General features: G+C 48.0%; 1 protein-coding gene and 2 non-coding genes across 3 annotated transcripts; 2 read left to right on the top strand and 1 right to left on the bottom strand.

The window, feature by feature from the left end:
• The first annotated feature begins 3580 nt into the window (after positions 1-3580).
• TRNAG-UCC (transfer RNA glycine (anticodon UCC)) lies at positions 3581-3652 on the top strand. Its single transcript has one exon. It is a non-coding gene; the product is annotated as a tRNA-Gly (tRNA).
• A 4142-nt stretch (positions 3653-7794) lies between these two features.
• TRNAM-CAU (transfer RNA methionine (anticodon CAU)) lies at positions 7795-7866 on the top strand. Its single transcript has one exon. It is a non-coding gene; the product is annotated as a tRNA-Met (tRNA).
• A 2599-nt stretch (positions 7867-10465) lies between these two features.
• Positions 10466-18156, bottom strand: LOC134049154 (mitotic-spindle organizing protein 2B-like). The gene is made up of 3 exons (XM_062501378.1): positions 18011-18156; positions 17772-17920; positions 10466-10744 (listed from the first exon to the last, which is right to left on the bottom strand). The coding sequence occupies exons 1-3, from the start codon at positions 18154-18156 to the stop codon at positions 10584-10586; spliced, it is 456 nt and encodes a 151-aa protein (XP_062357362.1). The 3' UTR covers positions 10466-10583.
• Between the last annotated feature and the right edge of the window lie 5973 nt (positions 18157-24129).

Here is a 24129-nt window from a genome sequence, read left to right as displayed (position 1 = left end):
CTGAACATTGCCTTCTGCTGGTCTGGTGGGTTTGATGTGGCTGTGGTGTGGCATGTGGAAGGTGCTGCCCAGCAACGGCTTTGTCTTTTACAGCTTACTTGAGGAGGGCCTCTGCTGGCAGTTTGCAATAGAAGTGTAGGAATGAAGAATGTTACACTCCGTGCACCTGAAGGGAATGTGCAAAGACCCAGTATGTTGTGTGGAATTGAAATGCTGGTCTTAGATATGGTTACTTAAAGAATATCCTCTGTCTTACGCTTTCTTTTCTTTGAGCTGCTAGGTCTTGGGCAACTCTTAAGGTGTGTGGAAGTGATTGCTGGGAATATCTGGGTTCACAAGGAAGAGGGAATGGTAAGAAATTCTTTGTCTCCTGGCACATTTCCGAAGTGCAGCTGGAAATGCTTTACTTTTGCAATAGACTCTGCCACCTTGAGAGAATATGTTGATGCTATATATATGTAATTAAGAAAGAAAGTGTGAATCACTAGTGTGTTTAATCCAAGTCAGAGATTCCAAAGGGAAGATGAAGGCCATCACTGGGTTTTTCTTGTAGGACTTTTCCTCTGAGAGCAGCTACTGGACGTTTTGAAGGGGTTTGGTATTTGCAGAGTGAGAGGGTAGGATGGTAGACAGACCTTGAGAGAAGGTGAATATCTCCACGGAGTTTGTCGCTGTGCCTGAGAGTTACATTTTGAGCAGCTAATCACACAGAAAACACTCTAAAAGAAAGATGCTGTGCTGGGATTGCTTTTTTTTTTTTTTTCTCTCTTTTTCTTTTCTTTTCCTTGCAATATATAAGGTGCACAGCAACAATGAATTGATTCCCCTTCTTTCGCCACTACGTGCAGAATCACATTCTGTCTTCTCCAAGAGCCAGGATCCACAGCGGAGCTCTTCCACGAACTGCTCCCACACAAATGGGGACGGGCCAGAAAAGAGCTCACCTTATCCCAGAGGAATGTCAGCGCTGGTGAAAACAACCACACGATGGAGCTCCCGACTCGCCAAAGAAGGGAACGAACCGAGACCAGTTCGAAATCACCCCGAGGGCAGAACCAAGTTATAAATGTCCCTGGCTCTCAAATCACCTGTGTCAGGACAAAAAGCTTTCGCTGCTCTTCCTCTTCCAAATGCATACCCTTCTTTGCACCTCACTCAAAGGGCAACACGAACTTCTTTGCCCTAACAAATCTTTTCATTCTCTTAAGAGTCCTTCCACAGGGTTGCAAACATCTGCCAAAACCAGAGCTCACCAAAATGCCAGCTGAGAAAGCACTTGCTGCCTACAGCTTCAGCTGTGCCCATCAAGCTCCCAGCACACACCCTGCAATCCGGCACTTTCCTTCTCATCTCTGTGTGCCATCTTAAGCCTTCAGTCTCACAGAGTCAGAATCCAACTAGAACAGCAGCAAATACGGCTCACACACTAAGCCTACCAGGACAAAAAGTTCAGCAAATACCTCGTCAAGTCTTCTGTGAAGACAAACTGCCAGAGCGGTAGAGAAATTTTGAACATTTATGAGACCCATAAATCATGTGTCTTGGTCAATTTATATGCAGATCCTTTACTCCAACAGAACATTTTGCACTGTTACCCCATACTGCTGAACTGAGTCCAGTACAGAAGGAGTGAATACAGGAACTGTTCCAGTTTAATTTTTATGTTGATAAAAATGCAAATAAAATAGAAGTATTTTATAGCAGCAGGAAGATTTTGTATGTAGCTAGCAAATCACAAAAAGATGCATATTTACAGGGTTTTTTTAAATACAAAAATTACAGACAAAAAATGTAACTTAGTAAACTGCAAATATAAATCTGAATGCCACAGTATCTTGAAAGGTGATATGAAAAAGAACAAGAGGAAGTAAAAAAAAGGAAAACCAAAGGAAGTCAGAAATAAGGCACAACGTTTCCTCCTTTTCTGCTTACTACAGCAACTTAGAAATAACTTCTACTCTCTTAACAGTCATGTAAGTAGAAAACTGTGCCAAGAACAATTGTGGAAAGCTGTGCTGTCTGAACAAAAAATCCGGTTTGCTATCATGACAAATCTGTATGCAATGCATAAGGTGTGTGTTTTGTATATTCACAAAAACAATTAAAAATTTTTCAAATTGAAGGGAGGGATCAGGACCAAGCAGGTATTCCCAAGAGACACTGTACTGGGTAGTGGTGGCTGGCTGTTGGGAGTGGAGGTGACATGGAATGCTGCAGGGTGGTGTCTGTGGGAAGAGGTAAGGGGCTGCTGTGTGCTGCACACAGATGGTTTCATTTCCGTGTCAATGGCTGAGCTATCAGCAGTTTGTGGCCTCCATGAAAACATAATGCAGAGAGGGTAGACAATGCCAGACAGAGAGAGGAGGAAAAACAAGAAGAGTCAGGAAGAAAAAGGGAAAATTCATGATGTCCTGCTGCTTTGGTAATGAGAATGTTGGGTGAAGCAGACAAGCCAATCCTGGACAGGAGCAAGGAAAGGTTGTGTTTAATGTTTTTTGCGGCTTTTTTTTGTTACTCACTATGTGAACCTTTTTCAATTGGCTAAACATGAATTTTCCCAAGTTGACTCTGTTTTGCCAAAATGTCCCAGTTTTTATTTTGTCCTGGAAGAATTCTCATGTTATTTTCTATACTTCTTATTCACTGAAGGTGGAGCAGGAGTGAGCAACTGGAGGGGTGGTTGGCTGTGCTTACCCCACCACAGCTATGTACTCACAAATGTACCTACACTGGCACAATTTATATGGGGAGTTGATGCCTTGGGTTTTAGCTTTTATATTTTTCAGATTCTCTGCTGCTTGGTGTGTAACTCTGAAACTTCAAATTAGGTGTTAGTAAGTTCTCTTCACAGGGTGGACAAAACAATCCCTTCCTAACTAGAGAATCAAGGACAACCGGTACACAAAAAGCAGAAACAACAGCTAAGGGCAAGGGGAAACCAGGGGGTTGAGACTTCATAATCTGGGACTGTGGTTGGATAATTGACCCCAATGTGTAGATGAACCAAAACTTATAAAAGTGTGTAAGATCATGACTGAGATCCATCTTGGATTCAACTTGTGTGTAGCCCCATCCAGACTCTTGAACTGCCCAGGGTGTGTCCTTTCAATAATTACCTATTTTATTGATTTTGCTCTGTGTAGTCTCTCTTCCAGGTCAGCCTTTCCAGGCATCCAGGCTGTTACCAGTGTCCTCTAAAACACCATCAGCACTCACATAAATAAGGGAGACTGTCTGATCCTTTTCCTCTTCTCTGGCTGCTCAGGACTGGAGATTGGTACTGGACAGACAGATCCATCTCTCCCACACGCACACCATGGGTCTTTGCAGTCTGTGCCTGCAGTTCAGTCCTGATCTGTCCAGGGTCCTGCTCCAAGCCAGGACACTCCCTGCTCCCTGATGCTGATCTTCTCTAGTCGGTGTCTAGCTCAGCTTGAGTTTTCCAGCCAATATTTTACACACAGAATCACCCATATGCTGTGGCAGCTTGTAGCCGTGCCCACAGAAACGAAAGAGGACCTGTGCCTGGAGCCGAGCAGAATGTGAGCCGGACAAACAGGCAGCAAAGCACTACTCAGCCGCGTTGGTGGTATAGTGGTGAGCATAGCTGCCTTCCAAGCAGTTGACCCGGGTTCGATTCCCGGCTAACGCAGGTGGAATTTTGTTCTCTCACCTGCTCCCGAATAGCAGCATGGAAGCCACGAGCTGTGTTGTGCTTCTCTAACCCTTGATGATAAAACCGTAGCTTCTAGTCCAGTCGTCTGTTACCTGCCATGACACACCTTGTCTTGATGGACAGGTTTCTTCTCATGCCTGGATCTCCCCAGTGCCATTCCCAGGGATTCGGATGAGGGTGATAAAAATGTTCATATAGCAATTGGCTCTTGAGGCCCTGGAGGACAATCTGCTTGCACCAGTGTATTTTTCCACCCAGAGGTGGCTCTAGGCTGGGCTCCTCACTGTTGGTACAGGAGCCAGATGAGAGGGCTTATCAGTGTTGTTGCTGCAGCTGCTTGCACCTGGCAAAAGAAGCATGTTGCTGTGGTAAAGATGACAGCTTACAATGCCCAGGTGGGCACCAAAGCATGAACTGCGTGTCATGAGGCCAGTTATGCAGTTTGGAGGTATAGTCGGAGGAAGCCTGTTCTTTATGAAATGTCTCAGTGTCACATTGGAGTAAAATTGCTCTCCACCCTCCATTTTTTCCATCTCTGCAGTGACAACTGGTAAAATGCTTTGTCATTCCCCTTCAGAGGGGACGCTGGTACGTACAATGTCTGTGTTCATAACATACAGTCATTTCATATGTAGGACTCTTGAAAACAGACTGTGGTATATGTGGGAACTTCATTTGGAATGATCTGGTTTACAATCATGACTGCATGTCTCAGACACCCTGTGTCACCAACCCATGTGTAGGGCTACTGACCTATTCTGTCCAGGCTCCAGCACTACAGTGATATGCTAAAGTTTACTGGAATTCAGTGTAATAATAGTTTTGGCAACTAAGGGATACAACAGCCTAATTTCTCTTACAGCTTATGGTTAAGCGAAATTGGCAGAAGTTGCTAAACTATTAACCCTAAAATTTGAAAAATTGTGCCAACGTGTGAAATTCACAGTGACTGGAAAAAGGGAAATATAATAATAATTGCTAAAAAGATAAAAAAAAAGGAAGTCCTGAAGACTTACAGGTTCATAAGTCTTGCCTTGCTGCCTGGCAAGATCGTGGAAAAGATCTACCAGGAAATTTTGTTACTGAACATAGAAAACAAGATAAATGGTGACAGATAACATGGCTTCCTTAAAGGCAAAATTAGTGTCCTTCTATCATAGGCTATTTAGAAGGGCTGTGAGGGTGTCAGAATGCTGAGGGAAAGCCTGAGGGAACAAAACAGCTGCAGTTCTAGCGAGATTTGAACTCAGATCATTGGATGCAGAATCTAGAGTGCTCACCATTACAGAATGGGACCTCCTGCTTGGGTTTCCTCTGGCCCCTGTGCCCAGCCTCACTCAGCCTTATGCCCCTGGCTGAGGTTGTCCATTGCCTTGGACATCCATCACCAAGTGCAACCTTCCTGCAGGGCCTCCAGGCACTCTCTAATCAAGCCATCCTTCAGGGCAGCAGCACAGCTCCTTCTGCAAGCCTGGCATGGCCTCTCATAAAATTGCCAGGCTCGAAACCTCACACAATCTTGTCTTTGCCAAATTGTGACAAGCTCTTTCTGACTCAGGGTAGGCCTTGGGAAGTCACGTTCACACAGCAGAAGCTGCCTTCTGATACATTTGTTCTGGGTTAAGAACTGGCTGGATGGCTGGGCCCAGAGTGGTGGTGAATGGTGCTGCATCCAGCTGGGGATCAGTCAGCAGTGCTGTCCCCCAGGGGTCTGTGCTGGGGCCAGTCCTGTTCAATATTTCCATTGATGACATGAATGAGTGCACTGAGTCCTTCATTAGTAAATTTGCGGATGACACTAGGCTGGGACAATGTGTCAATCTGCTGGAAGGTAGGAGGGCTCTGCAGAGAGAGGGCTCTGATGTTTCTGAAACATTCAATTTATTACTCTGGGATCCGCAGGTCCCAGCCACGGCAGCCACCCCTCCGAGGTTCCTGCTGCAGCCCTGAACCTCCCCCTGGCCCGGCCGCCATTGCCGTGCGAGGGAGAGGAGGTGGCGCCCGCTGCCCAGCGCCCCCTGCAGGCGCGGGGGAATCATCGCACGCGCCCTGCCCGGCCGGGAGCCAGCAGCGCCCCTGCCGGCCGTGCCCGGAACTGCACCGCAGGGAACGCGCCCGCGCCCGGGACAAGGCTGGCACCGGGCTCCTGCTTCTGCTTTGTGCTGCTGCTGCTGTTGTTTGTTTGTCCTGTTAAACGTATGCATACTAGTAAAGAACTGTTAAACCTTTTCCCGTATCTTTGCCTGAAAGCTCCTTCATTTCAAAGTTATAATAATTCACAAGGAAGAGAGTAATGTTTTTCTATTCCAAGGGAGGTTCACACCTTCCTTAGCAGACAACTGTCTTTCAAACCAAGACAATGAAGGTGGCCTCTCCTTCTTTAGCATCTGCAGTGGCCCAGTTCTTGGACCCAAAAGTGTCTCAGAGTGTACCTTTCTTTGGTACACACCTTATTACTGAAGAGTGCAAGATACTGATGGTACAAGGCAGGAATATCTTGATAGGGTCGACAACTTTTGGATGATATTTACCCAAGGACTAAGAAAAGGAAAAGGTTTAGCCCAAAAAAATCTGTGTAACTAGATTGTGGCAAAACACCAACCTCCCAGGGGTCCACCCCACTTCCTCCTGTCTGTTAGAAAGAGACTGTGGGACTGAAGAGGGACAAAGTCACAGCCAGCAATCCCTCAGGGCAAAACATGTCTGTGATGGGTAAAGACATGGGTGATGTCCTCAGCTTCTCCTCAAAATGAGGAGTCACATCGCAGTGCTGAAAGCACATCCTATTTTTGTGCCTGAGTCCTGCTGTCACAGGGCTGCTGTGAACACAGCGGTGCTGTCCAAGCCAGAGACAAGGTGTGTAATGTGCTGAGTAGCCCCAGTCCCAGACTTTATGCTCTCATCTAGGGTTTTTTTTCCCCAAATACTTCCCAAATCTCTCACTGACAGCAGTTTGGGAAACCATGCTCCCGAATTTGTGAGAAACTTGTGCAAAAATCCACCCACCTGCCTTCTTATATGTTCCCATAAGATGCTTGCCTGTTTTCCTAAAATCTGATGGATGGGTGGTTGTATATGAAAGATGAATGGCAGCCCCTACCAGGCAAGCCAAAAAGCAGAAGATACCAGATGGGCTTTGTCTCCATTCTGCTTTCAGCAGCACAGTGGGGACTTAGCATGACAATGGGGAAAATTCCACAGAGGGAAAAGGGAGAGAACCAACCCCCAACAACAGGCTAAGATGCCTGTTGACTGGGCCCTGGTGACAAGGCGGGGTGGGGGGAAGAGAGAAGAGGGAAACCCCACGAGATTCAAACAGCCAGAAGAGGAAGCGGAAGGCTCTGGCTCTCCCCATTTCCCCTTGGAGTTTGGACGAGAAGGACGATCGCCGCCTCAGCCCCATCCCTGCCATCCCAGCACCGGGAGCCATCTTCACTGCTGTGGGACCCTGCCCTGCTGCCTTCTCGCTGTAACCTGCCACCATCCAGCACTCTGCTGAGCACTGGGACCCACACCGTGAGCGGAGAGCTCTCTCTCCATCTCTCTCTCCCCTGGGACAGCGCTGCCATCACCCCCAGCCCTCCTGCAGCTCTGCGGGACCCGCCCGCCCCCAGCACCGGGAACTGCAGCTCAGGGAAAAGGTGCCTGCAGCCAAAAAACACTGGGACTGAGTTACTGTTCTGGTTGTGGATAATTTCATAGCTGTTGTTGTTCTTGTTTGTCTTGTTAGATACACTAGTAAAGAACTGTTATTCCTACCCCCATATCTTTGCCTGAGAGCTCTCTTAATTCCAAAATTATAATAATCGGAAGGAAGGAAGGAAGGATCACATTTTTTTTTCAGTCCAAAGGGAAGCTTCTGCTTTCCTTAGCAAACACCTGTCTTTTAAACCAGGACACCAGTGGTTCCTGGGAGGAGGTCAAAGCTGTAACAGCAAGTGGGGTACCACAGTGCGTTAAATTCGTTGTCCCCCGTTTTGGGGGCTAACAGGGTGTTCTCGTCACCTTGCATGGGCTGTTGGTGCCCCTGGCGTTGCAGTGCCACTACTACCACATACTCTAGAGCAGGATGGAATTACAGATCCCAGCTTGTGTTTGAACTGCAGCCACAAAGCAACAGCAGAGTGGCGCAGCGGAAGCGTGCTGGGCCCATAACCCAGAGGTCGATGGATCGAAACCATCCTCTGCTAGCATGTTTATTATTCTGTTTTCTCGAGTGGCGGAGCAATTCCCGGCCCAGCAGGTGGCAGCGTACAGACAAACAGTTGCTGAGTCCCTTAGCTCAGCTGGTTAGCCAGGTGCTAGTAAATGCCAAGGTCGTCGGTTCCATCCCCATGCAGACCACCTTTTCCCAGATTTCAATTTTTTTTCTTCCATCCAGTCCTCCCTTTTTTGGCAATGATGGTACAGAGAACGAGTCTGTAGGAAAACAGACTGTAGCGATCCTGCCTGCGCTGCTCAGCTCTGGCTGATGGTCCACTGGGAGAGCTTCTAGGCTCTCTCCCTTGTTTTCCCTACTCGTCTTTTGGCAGGTGCTCATTCCAGTTTATGGATAAACTTCACCAGGTGCTTGTGGCAGGTGCACCAGTTCCAGCAGCCCTCCCGACCTGGAACTGACTTCAGCCATGCCATGGCTGGATTCAGGTGTGCAGCACTAACAATTGCACCTGCTGGTGCTGTGAAGGGGCTGAAAGTCAGACCTTGGCCAGCAAGATTTATTGTGACAATCTGACAAGAGATGAGATAGATGGAGCCTTGGTGAGCAGGCAGAGCAGTGGAGTCAGTTGCCCTGAGAGAAGGACTGTTGGGGTCTCCCCCCTTGAGTCAGGATGCTGCCCAAGGCCACTCTGTGAGATTGAGAGCCTTTAATGTACTGGGTGAGTGTTTGCACATTCTGTGTTACCCTTCTAAAATCTTGAGAATTCTGAAGTCACTCAGGTAGTACAAATTCCGCTTGACATCACACTTCTCTGTGCAAATATTGACAGATATTAATTAGTTTGATTTGCTTATCTGCTTTAACTGCTTTATAAAAGAAATCTAATACAATTATCTGGGGACTTTATAAGCCTCCTTGGCAATGCTACAGTCAACATTGCCCATTTAAATAGTGAACAACTGTCAGGAACAAGATTTGAACAGAAAGTGCATCAGTCAGTATCCTGCCCATGCACCTGATTAAGTGCCCTAAGAGTGACAAATGTCCATGTTCCCTGCTTTCAGCCCCCAGTGAGGCTCAGTGTGTAACCCTGAGTGTAACCCAGGAGGCACAGACTGTGTCTGTAATCCCAGACTGGTAGATGGGCATTAGATGTGACACAAGCCATCACATCTTTATCCTTCTATTTTCCCACATTTATGTCCTCCCCAAAATCACCTTGATTCCCTCCTTTTCCCCACCTTTTTTTCTTTCCTTGAACATCCCATAATCACAATCCAAAAATGCTCTTCCCTTGTGTCCCATACTGTGACCTTTGCCCCTAGAGATGCAACCTGTAGAGTGGCCCCATTCACCCTCTGGATGGGAGCCACTTCTGAGCCCAACAAGAGCCCTGGGAGCAGCTGGGACAGGGAGTCCCTGGCACAGTGGAGGTTCCCAGGGCTACTCCACCTCCCCCTGCTGGTCTTCATTCCAGGAGATGAGTTTTTACATAACCTAATGCTGTCTCATGGGGTAGGAAGGTTCCCTGCAGCCCTGGCTGACCCTAACACCCCTAAAAAACACCCGACATCCTGTCCTGTCCCTTCCAGTGTCCCTGGCAATCTCAGGGGACCTACAGGACCCAGGACATTAAGTTGAAGTGTCACAGAGGACAGCCCCTGCCCTGAGGTGGTGCACCCCAGTCAAGCCCCTACTCACTGCAGCCCCCAGCAGTATCTCCGGCTCCTGCAGAGCCTGGAGGGAACAAGGCTGAAGTTATGAGAGGGATTGAACATGGGATGGGGGGTGACAGGGGCCAGGAACATAGCTCCAAGGAATGCCACGGTTCTAGCTGGAGCCTAGGCATAGGATGCAGCGCTGATATTCTAGACTATCAGCCTTCTTCCTTGGGTGCCACTTTCATCTATGGCTTGATCCCAGGAGACTGTATCAAGCAGATCCCCACAGAGGCCAAAGTCCACTCTCCTGCTGCCCAGCACTGTGACCATAACTTGTGCCTGGCTACCTCCCTTCAGGCCTCTGACCTCCACCACCTCAGTTTTACTGAGGGGAGCAGCTGCACTTCATTATTTGATCAGAGTAGGAGAAACCCAGACCTTAAAAATCTCGTTTTAGCACCCACTGAAGCAGGCCTGTGAGAGGCAGATCTTGAGTTTAGTAATCACCATCTAACTCCCAGAGAATGGAGGCACTTTTTCCTAATTAGGGACATTGAATTCATCAACAGCCCCTGAGCTCCCAGAGCCACTAGAAGACACCCTACTGCCTGAAGACCCTCTGGAACTATGCATCGTAACACTTGAGCTCAAAGAAACCCACTTGCCTTTTTTAGGTACTTCTATGTGTCTTGTCCCCTGTTATGGAGCTGTTCCCTCCCTCTCTGGCACAATCTCCTCATTTGATCTGGCTCCTGAGGCAAAGGGGGCTGTAATGCTTTGTAAACGCATAACTACTGGGAGGACTGAACATGGGATTATATCTTGGGAGAGATCAATCTGGTTTCAGATATAGGTTCATATACAGAATGCCATAAACAGGCACATGGGGAAGCAGGGCAAGCCAAATGCAGGAACAGTTCCTAGAAGTCTGCATGGCCAAAGGAAGTTTTGGAAATAAGAACCAACAGCTCTGTTCCCAGTATTACAAATCATGGTTTTAGGTTAATACATAGAACACAAGCAGCTTTTACAAGCACAATTTATATACATTGTCCAACATGAAAATCCATCTGTTCTAAGGCCTTATTTAGGTACTGTTGCCTCCCCCGCTGTTCTTCCCGGAGGTTCCTGCCTTCTGTGTACGGCTCGCACTTGGCTGTCGGGGCATCCTCTGGGCAGATCCTTCCCGGCTGCTTCTTTCGGCCAGAATCTGTGACCCACTGACAGCAGAGCTGGTTTTATTTCTCCCTGAATAAAGAAATTCATTCATTAATTTTCACATCCTGACCCAAGCATCACCACACAGCAGCTAGCCAAAAGCGTTCCCTCAGGAACCATGCAGGAGGCAAAATTCCATTAGATCTCACAAACATCTTCAGCATCTAGTGCAGAAAGCAAATTGGTGAATTCAGCCCACAGGTATCGGTGCCATAAAACCCAAATAAGTTACAGTAGAAGCATTTTTAATTTTCATGGGGTTTAATCCACAAAGTAACCAGCCACTTGGTTCCAATCATTCCTCACATGAAGAGCAGCATAGCAAACAACACTGCTGGAACACCAAGAGCTTCCAACGCCTCAAGCTGAGATGAGCAAAAGGATGTGCTGGTGTCTGAGACTGCTGCCACATCATCAGATCACACACACTTCTCTCCATATCACTTCTGTCACTCAATGAGCAAATTTGAATTTCCTATCATTTTCTGGGGTTTTCAGGTACTCAGACTTCTACACAAGACTGCCACATGTTCTTACTGAGTTCAGGAGGTGAGAGGTCCCCTCCTGGAGGCACAGCTGATGAGCTCTAAAAGGCAGAGTGGGAGCAGGAAGCAGCAGTGGGTACAAAGGCAGAAGCTGAGGGAGGCAAGGGGAAACAGGATCCTGCCAGAGTGACAGACTCACTGTTGCTGACAAAAATTTCAGGAGGGGATGAGGGACACGGACTTTTCCTGCCACTCCCTTAAGTGAGAAGTAGAACTCACTTTAGGAAAGAGAATAAAAGGAACATGATGTACAGCTTTTACTAAAGAGGGCAACCTCCATGAAGCATCATAAAAATGAATACCAGCAACAAGAAAACAAAACAGGACTACAGTGGGCTGTAGTTACATGCATGCAATTAAAATGAAGAGTGACATTTTGGCAACCATTCACACTGCAACTTTCACAGTAATCAACAGCTGCTCTACACTCTAGAGTCTCTACAGACATGGTTTGGAAATCATTATCTTGGATCATCTGTACTATGGACAGTGCACAGTTACTTACCAGACCATCCTGTCTCCTTGGAGTAGCTGTCTGGGAACAGGACTCACATGAATACTACCATTTAACACCTTGATGCACCACAAAGACAATCAGAGAACTTCCAAGTAGGAGCAGGTAGCCATTATTAATCTGTAAAATTTGGGTGGCACACAAATCCATTCACTTATCCCAGCCAAGCCAGGTGCTCTTGAAAACATCTCATCAAGTATGGGCAGTGATACGGTGGCAGTCACCATCCCATGTCAGCCAACCAGCCTTGCCAGCTGTGTTGTAGCTCAGGCACTTTAAGCAGCTTCACTGAATGAAGTGCTGTTCATGAAAACAAACACACTGTGCAAAGGTAATATATGTGATCTCAAAGTATTTGAGAGAAAAAGGTATAAAACAATTTTTCACCATGATGCTTTTAGCAATCCTGGACATGTCCCCAGGTGAATGTCTTCCCCCTTCTCTCATGCATCTGTCTGCTGAGAGGGCAAGTCCTCAACCCAAGTACAACTCCTACTGCGTGCACATACGCACTGGTACCCTTAAGCACTACCGGAGTCAGGCCCTCAATGTTCTGACCCAGCTGAGACAACCTGGGGGGAAAGAGTCATCTGACTGAAAAGAAGCTGCACTCAAAGGATGTGTCCTCCATCCCCCTAGCCTTGAAATCACAGTAAAACAAACCAGTTAAACTGCATAAACACCCAGAATATTTTTGGAAGCCGCCTGTGCAGACCCATGTAGCAGACAAGGATGGCTTCTGAAGTGTGCAGGGACAGGCAAGGTTTGTACCTCCCTCAGCTACGCTACCAGAGATAACAGATTCAATTACCACAAAGCACAAAAGCAGCTCAATGACCATAAACTCTCTGTAATTCAAGTACTACGGATGAACAAATGGATTTCACTGGTATTTTTCACGGTGACTGTCATGATTTGACACTGGCCAAATGCCAGGCACCCACAAAAGCCATTCGCTCACCTTCCCACATTACACCTGGGCAGAGGAGAGAACAAAGGGTTCGTGAGTTAAGGACTGGGAGAAAACACTCCAAGGGTAAAACAACACACTCATCTTAGAGATACAAAGTGAGTTTATTACTAACAAAATCAGAGAAGTAAAATAAGGCTTTAGGAATATCTTTCTTTCCCCCAACCCCTCCCTCCTTCCCACTGACAGCACAGGGAGATTGGGGGTGGGGGATTTGGTCAGTTCATCACCCAAAGTCTTCTGCTTGGCTCAGGGAGAAGTTGTTCTCCTGTAAGACTGCTAAGAGGTCCTTACCTTGAGCATGTCTGGCTGCCGCAGAATGACTGCAGCCCAAATAGCTATGGCAGCAAGAGACAAGTCAAGAGAGAGACTAATCAAATACCTGCCTCCCTAAAGATGCAGGAGGTGTATATCTCCTCAAGAGCCAGGCACAGTTTGGGAAGAATGGTACGTGCACACAAGCAGTCCTAAGTACCAGAGAGAGAAAGAAGCACTGCCTTGTGTCAAGCAGGAGGCAAGAGGAGCTCAATCAGCTTTAGGAAAGAAAAGAACCCCAACCCCAAATATGCTTTCAGAAGTAGAAATCTAAAGCTCTTCTCTTTCAATTTCCTCTCTACTCAACCTCCCTCTTTCCTCAAGGGATCCTTTCCTGCCACTGAGCAGTAACAAGAACTACTTGTTCTACTTGTTACAACAAGATTTTTCTCTCATTTGTAAAGAAACAAATAAATACATAAACATCTGTTGGTACATTCACTTGTAGCACAGTCAGGTTTACCAAAGCTGCAACACTCTGAAGATTATCTCTTGCAGTGTATGTTGACATCAACCCCACAAATTGTCCTCTTCTGCAACACAATTCCCGGATCTTCAAAGCTGCTGCCACATCTTCATTAGTTAATACATAACCTGGACTCTCTCCAGGGCCATCACTTGAGCCCAAGTCATTCACCTCTTTTGATAAAGGGCTCCCTTCAAGACTGCTCAGCAGGACCACAGGGGCTTCTCTCCCATCACTGATAAGCATGAAACACACCAGCCTTTTCCCTACAAATTCTCACATGTCCCTGGTTGCTCCTCATTTTGCTAGCTTTCACCACCACACTTGGGATATCTCATGTTCTCTCTTTGTCTTGCACATAAGATTACAGAAAGAGAAGATGGGGAAGAAGTCCCTCACTTTTCTCTGACAGCTCTATCGAGTCTGATTTTTTGAGTGTTTCTTTGGTAGGGTGGAGGCAAAGAATGAATTGTTACTCAGAGTTGTCATATCTCATTACTGTGCAACAAAACCACATGGCAAGTCCGGCATTTACACTATTCCTCTAAATTCCTTTCCTTTCTGTCAGGTCTTGCCTTGCAGAGCATGAAAGAGGGGAGAAAAAGCTTGATAATCAGCTTCAAAAGACATATTGAAAAAATTATCCCAGTGCAGCATTTAGCTCGACGTCCAGCAGAAAGGAAAGCTCAGAGCCTCAGGGAACCCTGCAAACCTCCTGTGGGAAAAGTATGACAGGAGAGAGACCTCCATGACCACCTAGTCTTTTGGGACTAGAGCCATAGCAGGCTGTGAGCATTCCAGCCTAGACTTTTTGCAATTTATTCCTGGGATAAGGAAGAACACATAAAAGCTCCTTGCTGTTTCTGCTGAAGTAGAAAAGACTCCTTCACTACCCATCACCTGTACTTTGAGAGAATCAAAATTTATTATTACCTCCTGGGAGAAGAAATGTGTAGGAATTTTTAAGCAAGACCATTTCAGCCACCCAAGAAAGCACAGTACAGCTGAGAAATTTGTCAGTTCTAAAATAACTGACATAAGGATAATTTCTATACCAGAAGATAATAGAGGTCAATAAATTGAAGCTAGTTGGATGCCTACAATACAGAAAAAAAAATTCATTTTCAAATGTGAGCCTGGGAGGAAGGGACAGGAAGAGCAACAACTTCACATCAGGAATGCTCTGTGCACAGAACTTGTCCCATGTATTTACCGTGTCCATAATTTCACAAAACACAAATCAAGGCCTCTAATTCAAAAGGCTTAAACTCTATTGCTTATGGTAGGAAAAGCTGGAGGGAGTGAGAGTTGCAGGTAAGATCCAGAAGGCAACCTAACTGCTCCTCAGCGACTGCAGGAAATCCACTCATTGGAGTGGTATTGATGGAATGCTGGAAAAAACCTGAGTATGAGCAACTAAGTAAGAAAACCATGATCTGGACTCTATTAGTCCTTTAATTAGCCCTATGTAAGTCACCAAAATAGGTCATTCTACAGATCTTTTTTCAGAGAAGACATGCAGACTACAAAGTGTCTGGGAATATTTTCAGGTGCCAGGCACACATTGCCACCACTCAGAACCCATGGAGATATTTAGTTTACAAATAAAGCATAATAGTCAGTATGACCTGCAGAAAAATTCACTGTATGATGTATAAACCCCTGATTAAATAATATAAATCCTTTGCATCTCCAAGGGAATTTCCTCTGCCATATCAGAGCTTTACACAAGAATTCTCCTTGTCAGCATTATCCTTATCTCCTTAATACAGGAGTCTACACTACAAGTCCCACATCAAGGTGAACCCTGAGATAAATCAAGGCTGAGTGGAAGAGTAATATAAAGCAGCTGGCATAGTCAGCCAGCAGCACCCAAGAGTGCTGACAGTCACCACTCCAGAAGGCTGGTCACAGCTAAAGACAGACTGCACAAAGGGAAAGAAACAAGTGAGAAAATGGGATAAGCAGGGAAGGATAAAATGCAAAGCTGGCAACAAGAAGCTTTAATTCAAAGTGAGGGCTCTAATTTAAAACAAGCTTATAGAAAACAAAAAACCTGACACAGCTGGAAGACCAAGCCTTCTAACAAGGTACAGAAGTGCTGTCCATTGGAATTTGGACAGGGGTGAATGAGAAAAGAAAGAGGAGGCCTGAGCGTCTCTTCATCACCATTACCAAGCAACAGCTTGCAAAGAGGGCAAATCTAAGGTTAGCATTTAATGTTTAACTGTACCTGCAGCAAAACTGTGGCTTGATGGGCACAGTCTTCCTGTTCCAGCAATTCCAGGATGTGAATTTGCACTGAGGACATATTTTAACCTTGGGAAATAAGGCAGCAATTGGCCAAACTGGCCACTGAAAGCCAAATTAATACCAGATATATTTACCACAAGCAAAACCATCTCTCCCTTTGGAGATGACTTCACCTTTGGATCCAAGGGCTTGTCCCAGAGCACTCCAGGATATCAATATATCAATTTTAAAGGGATAATACAAAGAGAAAAGCCTGGCTGGACACACTAGGACTAAAATCTGACTCAGACTAGGAGATGCTCTACTAAAGATGCAGAATGAGCACCAAATTAAGCTCTCAAGACAACTACTAACTCCTGCAATCTCAGCCTCTCTAAGATGCCTGCAGCAGGGTGGTAGAAGGCAACAGCTAAGGGCATACCAACTCTACCTTAGGGCTTCTGGGTTTACCTCTTGAAAAATTTAATGCTGATTAAAAAAAAAAAAAGTGGCAACTGTCCTATCTCAAACCTGAGTGAGCTCACTACTAGGTAAAATTAGCTCATAGCAGTAGCCCAGTGCTAGAAAATACCACTCAAAGCACATACACAAGAGAACAAAAGCTGCTGCACATTACAGACAGGAATAAAAACCTCAGCAACATTCCTTCGTAGTTTGAGCCTCCAGTCTCTAACAGCTGGAGCACCAACAGAGAAGAAAAAGCAAAATTTAACACCATATTTCGTTCAAAATCTCTGCTCTTTCGAGATGTTTCCTATTAATGCGGTACCAGAATAGCTCACTGCTTTGCATTTGAAAAAATCCAAGTGCTGCACCTCTCCTATTTTGTTTAGGAAAAAGTAGTCAGACAGGTGTCTTCCCTTGCCCCTGAGCATATTTCGAGTCATTTCTCAGTCACATGTGAGGCTGTTCTCTTCACCACAACCACCTTCACTACAGGTAACTGTTAACCAAGATTATCTCCTGAAAGGGGAAACCTGTTCATGGTGAGTCCAAGGAGTCCTGGACACTTTACCCACACACTCCATCTGGGCTTCAGTAAACTTCCTGAGTTCCCCTCAGTTGCTGAAGGTGCCAGATTGTGGTATAACTCCTTCATCCCAAAAATGACTGCTTTTTCAAATTAATCCCCCTCTCAATTTCACTTTGGACAGGACTTGCAAGCACAGCCAAGAGAATAAACAAGCCCAACCACCACCACTGCCCCTTTCTGACACACTTTTGAGCACAAGAGAAACAAACTTTTCCACTGTGAACCCAGGTTTAGTGACAGCAGACTTATTTTAGTTACTTATTTTTAAACCTTTTGGAAGTAATCCACAGCGTTGGCAAGCCAAAACTCACTTCAGGGAATAAGTAAAAATTTTATTAGAAGTGGTTAGGAATAAAATAAAATTATATATATATATACACATATGGCACAAGTTCAGGGCTATGGTTGTTACTGTACATGGACATTAAAGCATCAAGGAGATATAAAAGCATTCAATAGCAGTAACTATTTTAGCTGACAGTCCCCCACAGCCTTCTACTTCACCTTCCCACACAAATACCATCTCTAGAGGATGAAAACCGCTGGATGTCTGTTAGAAGCCACTACGCACACGGGGATCGAATAAAGGAAGCAACACAGTTCTCCTCCTTTTCCAGGGATTCCTCATGGCCCGGAAACTAACCTTTTTTGAGTTATATACAAACAAAACAGTACTGAATAACACTGTAGTTTTTTTTTTTTTCTGTTAAGAACTTGGAGAGCAGAGCCAGGAGGCTACAAAAGGCGGCACAAGTCCTGCGGGCAACCTCCCCCCGCCTCGCTCGCTACCTAAAAACGATGAACATTAAGCCAAACGGGGCGCAGGTAGCCGGTCGGGCCGGGCCGGGGCTCACACCGAGCGACCCGCGGGCCCCTTCCCTACTGGGAGGGCGGCGGGCCATCCCCGGGGGCTCCCCACGGGAACACACCGGGGAAAGGCCCGGCACCGCCCGGCGCGTACCTCGGGTGTCGGCGGAGACCGGCGTCGGCATCGGCGCGGCGGGGCCGCCCTCGGGTCCCGGCGGGAGCCGCTGCCCGGCGCACATGGACTTCAGCACCTGGAACACGGCGAGCGGCGCTACGTTCATGCGCAGCAGGTCCAGCAGCACCCTGGGGGTCGAAATGCGGCACCGGGAGCACCCGTCAGAGGGGAATCCGGCGTCACCGGCGGGTCCAGCGGGGGCCGCCCCCGCTACTCACCGGAACACCTCCGGGTCCAGCCCGCTGCCCGCCGCCTGCGCCAGTTCGAACAGCTCCGCCTCTTCCGCGCTCAGCAGCTGCTTGCGCCGCAGCCGCGTCTCCGCCATCGGCGCCATTCCCGCCGCTCCCGCCGCTCCCTCCGACATGCCTGCGCGGCCACGCCCCCGGCTTGGCCTCCTCACACCCGGCCACGCCCCCGGCTGGGCCTCCTCACACCCGGCCACGCCCCCGTCTTGGCCTCCTCACACCCGGCCACGCCCCCGGCTGGGCCTCCTCACACCCGGCCACGCCCCCGCATGGCTCAGCCCTGCTGCTCCCGGCGCGGCCGCCAGGCGGCAGCCGCGCTCCCCTGCCCGGTGCGGGCGCGCTGTGTACTGTGTCCGGTGTGGCAGTGTCCACTGTGGCAGTGTCCGGTGTGCTGTGTCCGGTGTGGCAGTGTCCACTGTGGCAGTGTCCACTGTGGCAGTGTCCGGTGTGCTGTGTCCGGTGTAGCAGTGTCCCCCCTGTCCGCCCCGCTGTCCCCCGCACTCGCCTCTGCCCCAGAGCAGGGCAGGACCCAGCAGGGCCGCTGAGCGCACAAAGGGCAGTGCAGCAGTTCTGGGTGCGGAGATGCTGGGGGGACCCACGAGCTACAGAGACCCGTGTTCTTGCCCCCAGCTGTCCCCTGGGCTAGGCGGGAGCTCCCCCTGAACGCGCTGCAGTTCCTGAGCCCAGAGAGCATCTGGCATTGTATGGGAAAGAAAACTGGAAATTTGGGTCTTGAGTCGCACCGTGGTGAAGAGATGGCAAACTGAGATTGAAATTCCTCTATCTAAATGGAAATTAGTTGTTGCCATCAGGGAGGAATGGTCCGTCACCACTGCCCCTGGCCCGGCACACCCAGGCCCCAGAATTGGGCTGTTAATGGAGAGCAGAACAGAGTGTCCTTTGGGACACTGTGTCCTGCCCCCCTGGCAAAGCCATGAGTGATGCCATCCCATCCCTACACCAAGCCACAGGAGAGAGATGCTCCCACTCCACATCCCAAGCAACCTGTGAGTCTGTCAAAAGGTGACCTTGTGCCCCAACAGCCCTGGTGACAGACATTTACTGCAGATGCCAAGGCAGGAATGACATCGATGATGGTAAAAGAAGGATCTTGCTCTTTATGGACGCAAGAAGGACCAGCTCAGCAAGAACAACTATGGCTGTGTTTCAAGTGGGAGCAGCAGCTGCCAGCAAGAATTACTGTGCTATCTGGGCGGTTGCCAATACCAAAGCCACAGAGCCTAAGGCTGTCCCAAAAGCTGGATTTTCAGAGAGACCCTCAGCTGAGGAGGGAGTACAGGTCTGTGATGCAAGAGGACTGAAAAACACCCCTGTGCTTGTTCTCTTGCCTGTTCTGGTATACAATGTGCTGCTTCCTTTGGGGCAGGCTGGAAGTTGAGTGCAAATGCAAGAGCCCTCGTTGTGTGGGTGATGCAGTCTCCAGATTTGGTCCCACATGGACGACCTCCACCAGCCAGTGGTATGTGTGAGCTCAGCTACAACTCACAGCAGAAGAGAGCAAGATGCTTTTTAGAGAAGTCTCAGCTTGAACCTCCCTCCATCCTGGCCCCAGTCTGTTCCAGCTGGCAGCTCTCCCTGCATGCTGTGGTCAGCATCACAAACAGGGCTGGAGATCTTCCCAGGGCAAAGGACAGGAGACCCTATCCCTCCCATGCTTCCTTTATAGGTCACGGCTCTGTCACACCTTCCCCACATTTCCTGACATAAGCCTGGATTGGCTTAGTCTGCAACTTGGAGTGACAACCCTTTCCTCTGGACTTCAAAGCTTTCTCTGAATCATTTCTGGGGGCTCTGTTGCCTGTTTCACCCTTTTGCTCTCCCCATCCAACAGGTTATTAGAATAAGTCCTTGGGACCCCATAAACTTCCCCTGAGAAGGCCTCAGTTACTGGGGGAGCAGTCTGGGTAGCACCTGGGACTCTGGCTTAAATGACACTGACAGGACCTTTGGTCTTGAAGCCCACCAGACACCCTCCATTACCTCTGGCAGGACTGTAAAACCCAGTCAACACTCAGTCTGTGGTTTCCAGAGAAGGACAAGCCTGGACAGCCCAGGATGTTGATGCCAGGCTGCATCTTAGCCTTTGCAGGACATATTTATGAGAGGGGCTGAACAGATGGGGACAGGGGAGGATCTGACAACCTGCATGTGTAGAAGGAAAAGAGAGTTAGGTGCAGCAGAGAGCCTGCAATCCTTACACTGAGTTACCAGAAAGAGCTGCAGGTTGCTCAGACATCACCCTAAATGGAGGCAAAGCGATGCATGAGCCTTCCCTGTCAACCAGGACATGCTGTGCACGGTCAGAGCAAGCACAGGCGTGCTGGGAATGTGCAGAGGTACCTGTGAGCAGAAGCTGTGACGCTGTGCTCAGGCAGTAAATCACAGTGCACTGTGGATGTGCAGCAAGGCAGAGGGTGGGGAGAAGGGACATGCAGCAAGCCTGCCAGTCTCACACAGGCAGTCAGGGCTGGCTATTTAATGGAGAAAAATATAGCACACACACATTCATGGTGCAAATTAAGAGAAAGATTGGCAGCTGTGCCAAGCTGAGTGAGACAGGAAGGACAGAGAATGCCTGGGGTACAACCACTGGCTGAGGACACACCGTGAATGCATGAGATCAGGCTCAGACAGGAGGGGCTGCATGACATCAGTGAGGGAAGGATCAAGGTCACCTATGAAAGAAGGGCCAGATTTAAGAAAATCTGGATATGGCTCAAACCTCCAACAAATGCAGCCAATGTGCCTTCCACATCCAGAAAATGGAAAACAGGGATTTAAACAAATCTGGACTTTCATATTTTCTGAGGCTTTTTTGAAAGAAACCCAGCTCCCAGACAGAAAAGTGAATGTAAATAGAATTTATCACAGAAACATTGTCTCTGGATAGGGTAATGATTTCTCTTTGATAATTAACTTTGACAAGGTGATGCAGAGCATTGTAGTAAGTGTCCCTGCTCATGACAGAGGGCTGGAACAAGAGGAGCTTCAAGGTGTCTTACAATCCAAACCATTCTATGCTTTTATGATAATTTAGCCTGGTTAGATTTAAGGAAGAAGTCTGACTTGCACCCCATATGAACCAGTTTCCAGTGCTGGAAGTCATGGGTATGGATGTAACAAGAACCAGCTAACCAAGTAAAATGCTGGGCTGTGTTAAAGGGCTGGTAGTGTGGAATGGTCATGCCTGGGATGTTCTGGGGAGGGACACAGCCACATCACTAGCAAGCACTGGGATGGTCCCACCTGGAAGATCATAGAATCCTAGGTTTGGGTCAGAAGATCATCTAGCCCAACCTCCTATTGGGAGCAGGGACATCTTCAATTAGATCAGGTTGCTCCAAGTCCTGTCCAACCTGGCCTTGAATGTTTCCACACATGGGACCTCCACCTCCTCTCTGAGCAACCTATATCAGGGTTTTTTACCACCCACATTGTAAAATAGTTCTTGTATCTAATCTAAATTGATATTCCTTTTAGTTTAAAACAATTTCCCCTTCTATGTGCATGAGCACAGTGGTTTGGAGACAGGCCTCCAAATTGTCAATAGAAAAGGAGAAAATGGCTCACAGGTGTAGACTCAAAATTAGGTGGAGGCATCCAAGCAAAGATGTCTTGGGACAATGTCCAAATAGGACACCAGAAGCAAGTAAATGGTTTGGAAGGATGCTGAAAACCATACTGAAGGGACTGAGTGAGGGTGGTCTCCAAGTCAGAAGTTGAAACTTGTCCTTTGGGTCAAACATTTGGTCTTTAGGAAAAGATTAGAGAGGAAGCATTCAGCTGGGCCATGTCTGTGCCAGTGCACATGTGTGCTATGTATGTGCTACCCTGCACATTCCACTGGCAGCCTGAAGGGATCAGGAGCAAATTTCTCTCCTTTGCTCTAAACTCTGGCAGCTGAGCTGCTGAGTTATCTGATCCTCCTGTAGATTGCTGTGGTTGGAGGCAAAACACAAGGCACAGCATTCTCAGCTGTGAACTTAAACATCCCTGCTAGGGCTGGAGTTTCAAACTAATCACTAGGCTTGGACTTCAAGGAACTTCTCCAGGCCAGAGGGGCAGGAAGGGGGCATGGATGACAATGTGAGGGTTTAAACCAGTCCCAGGAGGATCAGTTGCTGGTTCTCTCCAACCTCAGGTACTTAGGAGCCTTGCTGACTTGTGCTAGGATGGGTAATGTGAGGCTTGTCACTAACCAAAGGGCTTCATTTCTAGCAGGTGGGAGATATTAGGGACAGAATTCAGTGAGCACACCCCAGCTGACCATGTGGACAAGCTCCAATTCTGTCCTCTATCAGTTTATCCCTCTTGGTTGCCTCCATCCTCCAAAACTACATATTTTCATACAATCATAGGGCTGGAAAGGACCTTAAAGGCTCATCTGGTTCAAATCCTCTGCCATGGGTAGGGACACTTTCCACTATCCCAGGTTGCTCCAAGCCCCCATTCATCCTAGCCTGGAACACTTTCAGGGATGGGGCAGCCACAGCTTCTCTGGGCAACCTGTGCCAGGACCTCACCACCCTCTTAGCCAATAATTAATTTTTATCTCATCTAAAGCTGCCCTCTTTCAGTTTAAAACAATTCCCTCTTGTCCTGTCACTCCAGGCCCCTGTCCAAAGTCCCTCTCCACCTCTCTTGGAGACCCTGAGAGCACTGGAAGGGGCTTTAAGGTCTCTCTGGAATCTTGTCCTCTCTGGGCTTAACAGCCTGAACTGTCTTCATGGGAGACAGCCATGTGAGCATCACTTTGGTCAGTGAAGTCCTGTGCAGGGGTAACACAGCCCCAAGCTGACCCACAACCAGGCAGAGTGGCACAAAGCCAGGGCTGCACCAGCTCAGCCCCGACACTGTGCACATGCTGTTCCAAGCAGTGCTAATCCAATTAGAAAACAAACTTCCTCCCTCCATTATCAGGACCTGCAGTATGCTAAACCAGCCCAGTGATTATGGAGGGCTTAGTGAGGGACTAGTGATCAGGCAATGAATGTCAGAGCTGTTGCACGCACCAGGAGGAAGGATACAGAACACAAGCAGTTGGGAGGACATGGGGGATTGCTGGGACAAGTGGATTAGGAATTATTACAAACAAAGGTCTTTGGTCTAACTTTATGCTGCCAACAGGGTTAACCTTAAAGCCACATTAAGATTGTTCATGCTCTTTTCCCTCCTGGGGATTAGCATCCTTATGAATGGAGATCCCTGTCACCTCTCTAGCCCTACTGGATGCCTGCCCTCACCAACCCCATTCCCAAACAATGCTCACTTCAGTCACAGGATGGCAAAGGCAGCATTCAAATACCCTTTCAAGAGAAATTCAGTCCAAATTTTCTGGGGAGCTGCTGTTCACCTCCCACCACTGAGCTGCTAGAACTGGAGTCGTGTATTTTTGGTTGTCAGGACAAAGGAAGGGGTTATTTCCATTGATCAAGCATTGGTGAGACCACACCTGCATACTGTTTCCACATACATGAAGAAAGCAAGAGAGTCAGAGAGTCCTGCTGAGGATGGTCAGGGGCAGAACAAGGGAGTTTCACTTCTTTAGCCTGGAGAAGAAAGGGCTCAGGAGGGATGTAATTCCCACAGTAATGATCAAGAGCTACTTTGCTGAAGCACTTGGACACACAGCCCAGCTGCAGGGCAGTCCTGCTGGTCCATGACTGGCTCTGGGGAGCTGGTGTAATGCATACAGGTCTCATCCCTCTCATCCCTGTGCTCAGCAGGGATGCTCCTGAGATGGAGCCAGGCTGCATGAGCAGGATTTCATCATAAGGCTGCACAGCCAGCACTGGCTCCCAGACAGCTTGCTCCCTGCCAGAGCTCCTCAAAAAAACAGCCCCACACTATGTGGGGAGCTGCACGGACACAAGAAGCCTCTTATTTCCCACCCACAGCTTCCAAGAAGGCAGAGGATCCCCCCCATGATGAGCTCTTCACTGGACCCACTAGGGCATAGCAGGGCTGCTAAGTGGCACTTGAAACCTTCTAAGTGCAGAAAGGGCACCCAGCAGCATCGCTGCAAATTTCTGTATCTCCAGCCCTTCCTGCATGCTCTGGGAAAAAGGCCC

The sequence above is a fragment of the Cinclus cinclus genome, chromosome 13, assembly GCF_963662255.1.
Source record: "Cinclus cinclus chromosome 13, bCinCin1.1, whole genome shotgun sequence".
In the NCBI taxonomy this organism is placed as follows: Eukaryota; Metazoa; Chordata; class Aves; order Passeriformes; family Cinclidae; genus Cinclus; species Cinclus cinclus.
This window is presented reverse-complemented; position numbering and strand designations above follow the sequence as displayed.

What these genes read in the sequence shown, in the direction of transcription:
- LOC134049154 (XM_062501378.1), bottom strand. Translation starts at nt 18,156, where the DNA reads ATGTCGGAGGGAGCGGCGGGAGCGGCGGGAATGGCGCCGATGGCGGAG. An exon ending in CTGGACCCGGAGGTGTTCCG is followed by an intron (nt 17,921 to 18,010) that starts GTGAGTAGCGGG and finishes TTCGACCCCCAG; the next exon opens with GGTGCTGCTGGACCTGCTGC. An exon ending in GGTCTCCGCCGACACCCGAG is followed by an intron (nt 10,745 to 17,771) that starts GTACGCGCCGGG and finishes TTCTTTATTCAG; the next exon opens with GGAGAAATAAAACCAGCTCT.